This window comes from Chiloscyllium plagiosum, chromosome 7 (genome assembly GCF_004010195.1).
Source record: "Chiloscyllium plagiosum isolate BGI_BamShark_2017 chromosome 7, ASM401019v2, whole genome shotgun sequence".
Lineage (NCBI taxonomy): Eukaryota > Metazoa > Chordata > Chondrichthyes > Orectolobiformes > Hemiscylliidae > Chiloscyllium > Chiloscyllium plagiosum.
Window position 1 is genome coordinate 12,157,807 of NC_057716.1, and position 12,250 is coordinate 12,170,056.

General features: G+C 40.3%; 1 protein-coding gene across 1 annotated transcript in view; it reads left to right on the plus strand.

Annotated features, from left to right (window-relative positions):
* Nucleotides 1-12,250, plus strand: part of LOC122551900 (protein unc-80 homolog) — a 284,010-nt gene that overhangs the window by 65,921 nt on the left and 205,839 nt on the right. The window contains exons 9-12 of the mRNA XM_043694468.1: nucleotides 2,159-2,293; nucleotides 3,074-3,290; nucleotides 8,424-8,564; nucleotides 11,027-11,295. Of these exons, the coding sequence (XP_043550403.1) occupies nucleotides 2,159-2,293; nucleotides 3,074-3,290; nucleotides 8,424-8,564; nucleotides 11,027-11,295 (762 nt within the window). The remainder of the gene's footprint in view (nucleotides 1-2,158; nucleotides 2,294-3,073; nucleotides 3,291-8,423; nucleotides 8,565-11,026; nucleotides 11,296-12,250) is intronic.

Sequence of the window (12,250 nt, forward strand, 5' to 3'; positions counted from 1 at the left end):
CCCCCGAGCTCTTTCCAGACAGTTCCCCCTGAGCTCTGAATCGGGACAGTTCCGCCAGAGCACCAACCGGACAGTTCCCCCTGAGCTCTATCCGGACAGTTTCCCCCTGACCTCTCTCCGGACATTTCCCCCGGACCTCTATCCGGACCGTTCCTCCCAAGCCCTATCGGGACAGTTCCCCCCGAGCTCTTTCCAGACAGTTCCCCCTGAGCTCTGAATCGGGACAGTTCCCCCTGAGCTCTATCCGGACAGTTCCCCCTGACCTCCATCCGGACAGTTCGCCCTGAGCTCCATCCGGACAATGTGCCCTGAGCTCTACCTGGAAAGATGCCTCTGACCTCTACCTGGACATTATTCCCTGTCAGCTATCCGGACAGTTCCAACCTCTATCCAGACAGTACACTTTACAATTCTACGTCTGATATTTCCTGCATCGTTAGAAGTTCCCGTCACCCTAGTGACCCAACCTAGACTGCAACCAATATTTGGGATGACCGTCATGACCATGTTGATTACAAAGTGCGTGGATGAGAGTCCCATCCCCAGGCACTTTTCACAGCATAAGGAGACAAGCTGCTGCTGTGGGGGGAGATTTTAAATTTTGTTTAAAATTTTTTTAAAACTCAGGGCCGACAGGCTGTATTCTGCATGAAATTCAGCTGTGTTCAGCCAATTCAAATTCCTGTGAGTCTCTATGTGCAGATATTCCTAATACCTAATTTCTAGTGTGCAAATATGAAAGAAATAACTTGCATTTATACTGCGCTTTTCACAATCCAAAGTGATCACAAAGTGCCTTGACGTCAATAGAGTCTTTTGAAGTCATTGTCAGATTGTCCATTTTCTTTTGTGATATTGTTTATGGAAGGGAGCAAAAAATCTGATCCAGAAACTAGGGAGGAGTACTCTTTTCTTCTTTGTACACTGCCTGGGATCTCTTGTGTCCAAAGACAAGGTTCCCATTTTTTGAAAGCATCTCCAACATTGCTGCATTCCCCCAGTCCTGGACAGAAGTATCGACCCCGATGATCTGGAATAACTGTCCATTTATTTTTGTTTTGAGTTACATTGTTGATCGTATGTACCTTCAGTGGAGTGTTCTATCCTGCGTTGTATCAAAAGGCCATATGAATGGGATGCTGCACAGCTGAATGGATTCACGGAAAGATCCATAATTGATATTATTAATAGAGGCTCCTGAAGAGTAATCGCGAGTGGAAGCATTGGCTGATTTTAATTTTTTCGCCTTGCATCTAACCTGAAGGTACAATTGATGATATAACTGCTTCTCTTAGGCACTACCCAAATGCCTTAAATATAACTGTTTCTTTCCAAGCTGACTTGGCAACCTTCTGGGCCATACCTAGAACATGCATTTTTGGCTTGGACTTCTATTTTCCTTTTTATAACTTTAAGTAAAATGTGAATAAAATATTCAACTAGAAATCAATTTAATTTTCTTCCAAACTCTTGTACCTCCAGTTTACATGCTCGTTATAGGAGGAATTATTAAACGGAAAAAACAGTAGAGGGTGTAAAATATGATTTTTAAAAGATAATTTATGTATACTTTATTTTCTGGATATGCAATCCAAGTCCCTTGTTGATTAGCGCTCTTCACTGTGCCTTTTCAGAACTTTACTGTCCACTGAATGACCTGTGTCCTTGAATTCAAACTCCTCAGACAGTGTTAGGCGATGCTTGCAGCAAAAAACTCAGCTTCTTCTGAAATCTGAAACACTACTTTACACATTCATCTATCTTGCAATACATGGCTAAAGATTTAACATCATTTTTCAAAGTTTGGAGATTTTTCTTTCTGAGTAACTTGCATAATCTGATTAATATTTACACAGTATGGTTATTTACTTGATCACTGACTGGTGACTTTTAGAGTTAATATCACACCAACAGGTGGACATAAATAGTGGTATTGGTGTGCACTGTAATATTATCTTCATGCCCTTCAGCTTGTTGAATGTTGGGTAAAATCAGTGGTTTATAAAATCAAGTAAGTGGAGTTTTAAATTGGATTGTTCATTCACAATTACTAACTCTGTGCTATATTTACCCTGCGTGTGTGTGAGACTAAGTAAAAAGATTAAGATTTTCACAAAAATGTTTTTGCCTCATTTATAGTTTATACTTTTTTTTCAAGGATCTTACTATGAAGTGCAATGAAGAGGAAAAATCCCTCAGTTCTGAAACATTTTCTAAGGTGTCTGTGACAAACTTGAGACGACAAGCTGTTCCAGACCTTTCTAGTGACCTTGGAATGAATATCTTCAAAAAGGTAAAGAAATCTTGCACAGATATTTATTGGGGCAAATAAAAATGAATTGGAAAATCAGTGCTATAGCTTCAGTCAATATTCTATTCTTACGCTTGGAATTTATTTTTAATATTCCCACAATGTTCAGAACAAGGTCGTCGGTATACGAAAGATGATTGCCAGTACTGCTAAATGCTAATAGCTATATAAAATCAGCATTAATTTAAACTATTGGCATATTAGATATTTTTATTGGTTTAATTTATTGACATTGTGAACCTAGATTTTCTCAAAGCTATTTTAACTAAACTAAATAAATTGGGGATTGCATGTGCCAGAGTAACATTAGTCAGCAAATCTTGATGGTAATCCAGAAGTTAAAGTGTTAAATGTGAAAAAATAGTTTTTGACTCACTTCAGATGTATTACTCAACAATAAAACCTGTTACCTTATAGAACATAGAACATAGAAAAATACAGCGCAGAACAGGCCCTTTGGCCCTCGATGTTGCGCCGACCTGTGAACTATTCTCAGCTCGTCCCCCTGCACTATCCCAAAATCATCCATGTGTTTATCTAAGGATTGTTTAAATCTCCCTAATGTGGCTGAGTTGACTATATATTAGCAGGTAGGGCATTCCACACCCCTACCACTCTGCGTAAAGAACTTTCCTCTGACATCTGTCTTAAACCTATCACCCCTCAATTTGTAGTTATGCCCTCTTGTACAAGCTGACGTCATCATCCTAGGAAAAAGTATTTCACTGTCTACCCTATGTGTCTACCTTATGTGTGTACAAGTTCAAGACTCGGAAAGAGGAGCGTGAGCGGAAAGGCTCGATCCCCTTCCATCACCCGGGTAAAAAGCGGCAGCGGCGAATGGGGATGCCATTCCTCCTTCATGAGGATCATTTAGATGTGTCACCAACCCGAAGCACGTTTTCATTTGGAAGCTTTTCTGGAGCTGGAGAAGAAAGGCGTGGTTTGGAGAGAGGCGGGTGGCAAGCTACAATACTGGGTGAGCCACAAATGATAAAACCAGATGCTTATGGTTACTTAACATTGTTGTCATATGTCTAGTTGCTGTGCATTTCAGTTTCTTCGAAAAAGTACTCTTTAAATGATCATTTTGGGGCCTAAGGTCATAGGTCTGGATTTCGTGGTTTCTGGCAGGATGAGGGCAGGTGGAACAGGAATGTGATCCTCTATGTCCAGCTCCTCTTTTCAGTCTGTCGACTCAACCTTCAGGCAGCCAATTACCGGCAGTCTGGTGGGGATCTGCTGACCAATTAGCCTTAGAAAGACAGCCCTCCAGGTCCTACTGAACACCAGCATGGGACATCTGGTGGAAGGGTATGAAGTGTTGAATCACTTCAAAGGTTGGATTGTGCCTTCAAGGTCCCCTACCATGTCAATGTAGAAACAAAAACAGAAATTGCTGGAAAAGCTCAGCGTGTCTGGCAGCATCTGTGAAGAGAAATCAAAGTTAACTTTTCAGGTCTGGTGACCCTTCCTCAGAACCGTTGAGCCAGAGGCAATCACCAAGCAATGTAATGTGCCTGTGGAAACATGTTTTAGCAAATACCTGATCAAACACAAGGAGCGACAGTGAGATTCATGTCGGTGGACGAGAAGAAGGATTGGAATAGAAATCCTGTTGGAGAGAGGAGCAGAACTTCTTCTCTAGGTAGGCACGCCCTAAAAGTTTGTGGCAGTGAGTTAAACACAAAATAAAAACCAAAAGAACTGCGGTTGCTGTAAATCAGAAACAAAAACAGAAGGTGCTGGAAAAGCTCAGCAGGTCTGGCAGCATCTGTGAAGAGAAATCAGAGTTAACTTTTCAGACCCAGTGACCCTTCCTCAGAACTGGACCTCTTAACTTAATTGCTTTGCCAGCCAATAAAACCTGAGCAAAGTCTCCTCCACACTGCCACGTAGAGCAGCAGCCTGCTTCTTGCAACCGTGGTCCCATTTGGAAGCCTTTCCATCCACTTCTTTTTGCTGCTGCCTACTCATACCTGAAATGATTCAATACTTTTCTGATGACCCTATCGAGAAATACAGTGCACGATGACAAATTCCAGCTGAGTGGCTTTTCGACGAGCTCAAGAGTTGGTTGTATTTCTTTTCTCAAAGGACAATTTTGACAGCCACTTCACTTTCTGTATTGACAGAAAGAGGTAGGACAATGTCAGTTTGGCGTCATACTTGACATGAGTGTGGAGGTTGGCTCACCCGATTTCCAGCCATACAATCCAGTCATTTAGGAAGAAAAGGAATGTTTTTCATCAATTTATGCTGGAGTCCTCTGAAAAAAAATATACTCAGACCCATGTTTCTGTTGCCCTGCGACTTTATTTCTGTCAGTTGGTTATAAGACCATAAGCTACAGGGGCAGAAGTGAGCAATTCACCCCATCGAGTGTGTCCAATCTTTCAATGAGATCATGCCTGATCTGTTAATCCTCAACTCCAATTTCCCCATCATCCTTGTTTCCCTCACTAATTAAAACCCTGTCTATCTCAGCCTTGGATACATTTAACCACTCACCCTGACAGCACAATGAAGTATTCAGTATCCTGTGAGAGAAGAAATTCCTCCTCATCTCTGTCCATTCTTTAGAATTAGATTTTATTGTCATGTGTATTCAAGTACAGGGATATGGGAGTAATGTGGAAAAGAGTACAAAGTCGCCATTTCCGATGTCATCTTCGGTACAAAGGAACCCAGGTACAAAATCTGTAGAAAAATAAAGAAATAAAGTTAAAGGTTCAACATTACAGTCCTTTGTAAGTGCTTAGCCATGTTGGACTCACATTCTCTCCCAGCACTGGCTCAAATGTCCCCACACTCATCACTGCCAGATCTTCTGGGAGACCTTAGGCTGCCTGCTCTCACTGCCATTGCAGGTGCCGGTGTACCTCTCTCGCTGTCATTCTGGGCTCCATCTCCTCCACATTGTGTTTGCTCTCCCTGCGCTGGCTGGAAGAAACGCTGTCTCAACTGCGCTGGACACCCGGAAGTTGCTGAGCCTTGTGAAGTATCTGTGGACAGAGAAACAGGATGAACATTTCAAGCCTAGTGTGATCTTCTTCCGAGTGTTACTGTTAGACTATGCCCTCTGGACCTGCCCATTCCCGCAAGGAGAAACAACTTTCCTGCATCTACCCTGTCAAGCCACCTAAGAATCTTATACATTAAAATAAGGCCTTCTTTCATTCTTCTAAAGTCTAATATTATCCAATTTCCTTCTGAACTCATTGATTACCTTCACTTCTACTAACGTCATAGATGTTGAAATCCAAGTCACTAACACTTACTTATTGTGCCAAACTTTGACAAAGTGCATCTTAACTAACAACCCCTTCCCCCGCCGATTCGACTTTGCACTCATGTGACCACTTATGAAGTCCAAGATACTACATGCTACTATTTCATTGTATCCCACCATCTTTAATGATCTTTGCACATGGCCACACAGGTCTCTCGTCTTGCCATTCTCTTTAAAAATGTGCTATTTAGGCTTCATTCTCTCTCCTCATGTTTTCTTTCTAAATGCAAATCAAATTCCATCTGCCATTGTTTTCTCCATTCTGATTGTCCTTCAGTCCGTAAGAGTTGATATTGGCCCAACGTTTTTGCCAGCTCCAATTTGATATCATCGGAAAACTTGTAGATTTTTCTCTGTATTCCAGTGACCAAATGATTGAAAAGCAGTGCTGATCCTTGGGCAACGCCACTGTCTACCATCCTCCGGTCTGAAAGCAACCATTTACCATAGTATTCTTTATTTTATGAAGCCTTCCTATTTTGAACTGTCAATTTCATAAGCTTCAATTTTGATAACCTGCCTTCTGTGTGAAAATTGAACAAATGACTTCTAAAAACCTATAATGGACAATGTCTAGTGCATTCCCTTCAATGTTCTCCATACAAAATCAAAATTCAATTAAGTTATTCAAATTTGCTCTTCTTTGTACTCAAACCTCTTCAAATGCCTGTAAATGTTTTCTCTAATTATTGCTTCTGAAACCTGACCCAGTCCATTACGTTAAACTGACCCAGACTGTAGTTATTCAGATTTTCTTTTACACTCTTTCTTGAACAAATATTACATTTGACACTCCCCAGACTTCTGGCACCTCCACTGACAATTAAGGCTCATCCTTCAGCTTTCTGCATTTGCATTTCCCTTAGCAACTGGGGACATGAGCTATCTGGACCAGGTTCCGTATCCACTCTCAGCATAAGCAGGCTTTCCGGCACATCCTGAAAATCAATGTTCATGCTATCCTATTCCTCCACATCTCCTGATATTTTATGAGCACCTTAGTCTTGAGTAAATGCTGATTTTTAAAAAGTACTCATTTTAACCTTACCCTGCTCTTCCAAGCACGTATCATCTTCCTTATCTCTAAAACGCCCCACTCCCTCTCTTACTGTCTACTAGTTGCATGCTGACAACAGTTTTATCAACTGTTAACTATTCTTATTTTCTGTGAGCCATTTTCATTTCGTTTTTACTCCCCATGTCAGCTTATTAGCCTTGGTTTTAGTTGAAGAATTTAATGATATTTGAGTTACCTTACTTGCTTTTTGCCACTAATCAACATTTAAGTATTTCTTCTTTGTTCAGGCAACATAAGGTGGTGCATAGAAACATTAGCGAATGTCTCTCCTTCCTATTTCTCAGCAAATCCTTCCACAAGGAAGTCCTTGTGATGTGTTTGGCGTCTTCCCCTGGTGTTCAAACGCTTTGAAAATTGCACTACTTAACAAATAAATTCCCTTTATTTGTGAAAGAGGTTGCATTGCATAGTATGTCAACTACCAAGTCTTTTAACTTTTTTCAAGTTAATAACAAAGTAATTAACTCATTACAAAGTAATTTTGTTTCCACGTAGTGATCTTTGTATGGTGCTTACAAAACTTAACTCTGTTAGGGATGCAGTAGGTATCAAATTACAATATTGAACCCAGTTGGGCAGATGTTACAGGGGTAGGGGATAGTGGAGGGATGGATTACCTACTCTTTTGACCAAAAAGAACATCACCACCACATTGACCAGGAACCCAGTTGCCATGCAATTGTAACATGCTGAGGATAACCTTCATTGAGTCAAGTGTGGGAGGGAAAGGTATAGTCTTTGTAGAGGGTATGTGATGCTAATGGACGCAGGGGATCCTCCCTGGCCAAATGAAGTAACCTTCCTACTTGGCAGCAGTTCAACATAGCGAACCCAACATAGTAGGGTATTTACTTAAGGACCTTAATTAGCCCAGGAGCGCCTGTCTTGCCTGATGGGAGACAAGTCAGGAGGAGGTGAGGGATTTTTTTATTATTTGTTCACGGGATGTAGACATTACGGGGTGGACCTATATATTGCCTCACATTTATTGCCTCTTCAACTGAGTGGCTTTCCTGAGCCATATCAGAGAGCAGCTAAGAATCAAACATATTACCGTGGGCATGGAGTCATCTGTAGCCCAGAGCAGGTAAGAATACAGATTTACTTCCCTAAAGGGCATTTGTGAACCAGTTATTTTTTGTTATGACAATTGATGATGGTTGCACTATTTCCAGATTTTTATTGAATTCAATTTTCACCATCTGCCATGGTGGGATTTGAACCCATAACCCCACATCATCAACCTAGGTCTCAAAATTACTAGTCTGGTGATATTGTCTTTGCACCCCAGGTAATTGACAGGTCATCAATTTCATTTTATGATTCTCCTTCATGTTGTACTGAGGCCTAAATTCCAGACCAGATAAGTCTGCACTTCTGTGAGAGCTGCATGGCATTACAACATATCATGACCTGATATGAAGTTACCTGCCTCACCTTCAGTCATTCTTTCTGCATAATGGAATCAGTGCAGCCAGTCAGTTATACATCTGCAATGTATCAGGAAACACAAACTCAGACACTGAGTTATTACTAGTCTGTAATATTGTAGTGTTGTAAATAAGCTTCAAGATATCTGACTCAAAAATAGCCCAGTCTCCGAGGTATATGTTACATGAGCAACCGTGTAGAAAGCAAATATTCTGGCAGATGGCCTTAAAATTCATCTTTACTATAACACTCTTGCTTGTTGTTTTATATATTTTGTTAGCATTTCTAAGAAAAGAACTCTGCATTTACAGGGAAATTTACACGCCGAGGGAGTTCAGATACAGCAACAGAAATGGAAGGCATGAGTGCTAAGCATTCCCATTCCCATCATACCTTGCTGAGTGATATACCTGATCACTCCAACAGTCATGGAGATAACACAGTTAAAGAAGGTAAGTTGTACATTCAGTAAAGCTGCAGCCACCCTTTGGTAGGAGTTTCCATTTTGGGTGCAGATGATAAGTAGTAGCTTGTGGTTAACACAGCTGAACTTAGTTCAGAAAACATAAGCACATTTCATCACATCATCCGTTGTGTGTAATCCAATTTTAAATGGCTCAATAAAAGCTCATTGTCCTGAAATGTTAATTCCATTTCCTTCCTGCCGATGCTGCCAGATTGATTGAGTATTTCCAGCATTTTTTGTTTTCCTTCACAAATATAAAAACAGCTTTTTGAATATTTACAGAACCATTTGCTAGTTATATTAGTGTACTATAGCTGCTTTCTTAAAAAGATTTTGTATGTATTTAAATTTATCTGCCTGTTGGCATTTTTATGCGCAAAAGGACCGACTTTTTGTTTTGAATTGCACCCTGGAACCCCTGCACAGTGTTATTTGCAGATTCTCTCAATCATCGCAAGTTCATCAGGAAGTTGTGAACAGTTTTGCAAAATGAGCAGAATGCTCCTAACGCAATATTTTAAACCAGTGAAAAGCATAATTGAGTTATTGTTTACACTAAAGATGTTTGTGCTTGACATTCTGCAATCTTTTGCATGAATCCAAGTGAAAACTCCAATCCCATTTTCTATAAATTACAGTTGCAAAATAGTTCCAGAAGGAAAGATATTGACGTATCATCTTAGAACAACATCCTTTTAAAATAAGAATTGGATTGAAAAAGTCAAATTGAATGAAAGAAGAACAAGATTCAAAATGTCCAATTTCATGAACCTACATGACAAGCTATCTCTCTGCTCCAACTTAGGCTCCGAAAAAAAGCGAAGATAGAGAATGAATTTGGATTCACATGCCCTATTTTCATCTGGGCTTTGGAAAATCTGACTTGTGTACATTCAGGGCTTGCGAAATGCATACCCGACTCGTGATTTGTGATTTTGCCTAAGACTTTTGCCTTTGTCACAGGATTTGGTTCAATGCATTTTGTGAGCTGTGACAGAATGCGTGAGGAATGTAGGTATAGAGGAGGGCTGGTTAGAAGTCCCACCTCAGTTCTTCAACAGCAGCCTACCTTTTAATATTGTTAAAGGGCTCCCTTACACCTGTTGGTGTATGATCAGATCCCCTCAAAATATTTTAGACCTAACTTTTTCTTATTTTAAAGCTAAATATAAAGTGCTGTGTTCCAGATGCAATTCAACTAGTCAAGCTACGCCATGTTAAGTAAAACACAATTTATTCAAAAACTACCGTTAAAATGAAACAATAGAAAGAAGTGCTTTGAATAACTTGACTCTGTTGGTAAACTTAACAGAATAATAGATACAGTAATTATTAACTGTTCCAATACAGTAACATCCCATAAGCATACGCCTTGGCAAAAAAAAGGCAAATTCAGAAATCCGATTTTCTCGCATGCAATGCTCACAGTGGAAAGAGAAAACCCAACTTCTAGCTGTAACCAAGAGAGGGGGTAAACAGCTTCTATATTTTTCAAAATTCCAGCAGCATCTGCTGAATCTAAAAGCTATTTTTGCTTTTAAAAATTGGAAACCCTGGTCTGTGAGAACTGGCCACACCCATCCACGCTGCTTCTATTATTCCAACTTTTTTAAAAATTCCCAGGGACCCTCAAGCTGTTTACATTACCACAGACTGCTTGGTGCCTCTCATTCAATCTCTCTCTTAAAAGAAACCAGAATAAAATACACCTCTTAAATAGACCTCATAGGGAGAAGCTGAATAGGCTGTGGCTGTTTTCCCTAGAGCATCAGAGGCTGAGGGGTGACCTTATAGAGGTTTATAAAATCATGAGGGGCATGGATAGGATAAATAAACAAAGTCTTTTCCCTGGGGTGAAGGAGACCATAACAAGAGGGCATAGGTTTAGGTTGAGAGGAGAATGATATAAAAGAGACCTAAAGGGCAATTTTTTCATGCAGAGAGTGGTGTGTGCATAGAATGAGCTGTATAGTGATGCGTGAGGAAGTGGTGTAGGCTGGTACAATTGCAGCATTTAAAAGGCATCTGGGTGGACATATGAATAGGAAGGGTTTTTAGAGAGATATAGGCCAAGTGCTGGCAAATGGGATTAGATTAAGTTAGGATATCTGGTCGGCAAGGATGAGTTGGACTGAAGGGTCTATTTCTGTGCTGTACATCTCTATGTCTCTACGACATGCCAATATTGATCTGTTCATGCAGAAGAGGTAACTATAGGTTGTGCTGTTCTCTTCCTGTGGTTTCTGATTTGCCATTCTTGTTGAAAACCATGCCTAGAAAACGAACCTGAAAAGACTGAGACATGAATTGGCACGAGGAGCGGGTTACTTAGCTATTTGCTTGATCCAGGAAGATCTGGGTTGTTGTCCTCTGTTTTTAAGATTGGAGTGTTGACAATTGAGTTCAACGTTGTGAAGTGAAATCTTAAACTGATTTTATATTTTGCAGTGAGGTCACAAATTTCCACAATTACTGTAGCCACTTTCAACACCACAGTCGCTTCCTTCAATGTGGGATATTCTGATTTCTTCAGTGAACACATGCGAAAGTTGTGTAACCAAGTGGCTATACCTGAACTGCCCCATGAGCCACTGGCATGTGCCAACCTGCCTCGAAGTCTGACTGATTCCTGTATCAACTACAGCAGCCTTGAGGAAACAGAAAACATGGAAGGCACTAACTATTTTGTCAAGAAAAATGGAATGCTTGATCTTGGGGTAATTCTTTTTTAATCATGAAAGATAACTTTTCATTAATGCAGAAAGACCACACTGATGTTTAAAAATGGATATCCAGTTTCTAATTATCTATACCTGTAGTCCAATCCTAATTCAAAGTTGCTTACTTCAAATTCTCAATTGATTTAAATTGCTAAAGCACAGAAATGCCCTTTTAGCAAAAGTGTGAACTGCTGTATAATTGCATTGTTTTTAATTAACAGAAGGAGACTGCAACTGCATTCTAAATTGTATTTTATCACAGACAATCAGCCAGTTGTGGTCATTGCATATAAGGTAAATTGAGAACCAGAGCTAAAGTACACAACAGAAAATATGAGAGGCGAAAAGTACTTCTATTATCTAGGCAAATGTTTGTTTCTTCTATGCATGTACTTAACAGATTTTTTTAAAAAAATTGTTTATACAATTATATTCTCAATAGTTTATACATTACAAAAGAGTTATTGCATGTGTGGTGTTAATTTTAAACATGGATTGCAGATTATGGAATATGTTATATTCCAGTCAGCACCTTTGCAGAAAGATGAGCATTCTGTGGTGAAACAGTGATTAGATTCCCTACAGTGTGGAAACAGGCCCTTCAGCCCAACCAGTCCACACCGACCCTCCGGAGAGTAACCCACACCGACCCATTTCCCTCTGACAAACGCACCTAACACTATGGGCAATATGGCATGGCCAATTCACCTAACCCGCACATCTTTGGACTGTGTGAGGAAACCCACACAGACACGGGAGAATGTGCAAACTCCACACAGACAGTTACCCTAGGCTGGAATCAAACCTGGGACCCTGGTGCTTTGAGGCAGCCGTGCCAACCACTGAGCCACCGCTCAATCATGCTACAGTGGAATCATGATTGCAATCAGTGAAAGTGCAGTGAGACCTGGATAATATACACAAAAACCTACTGCTAACACTAAACCAGACC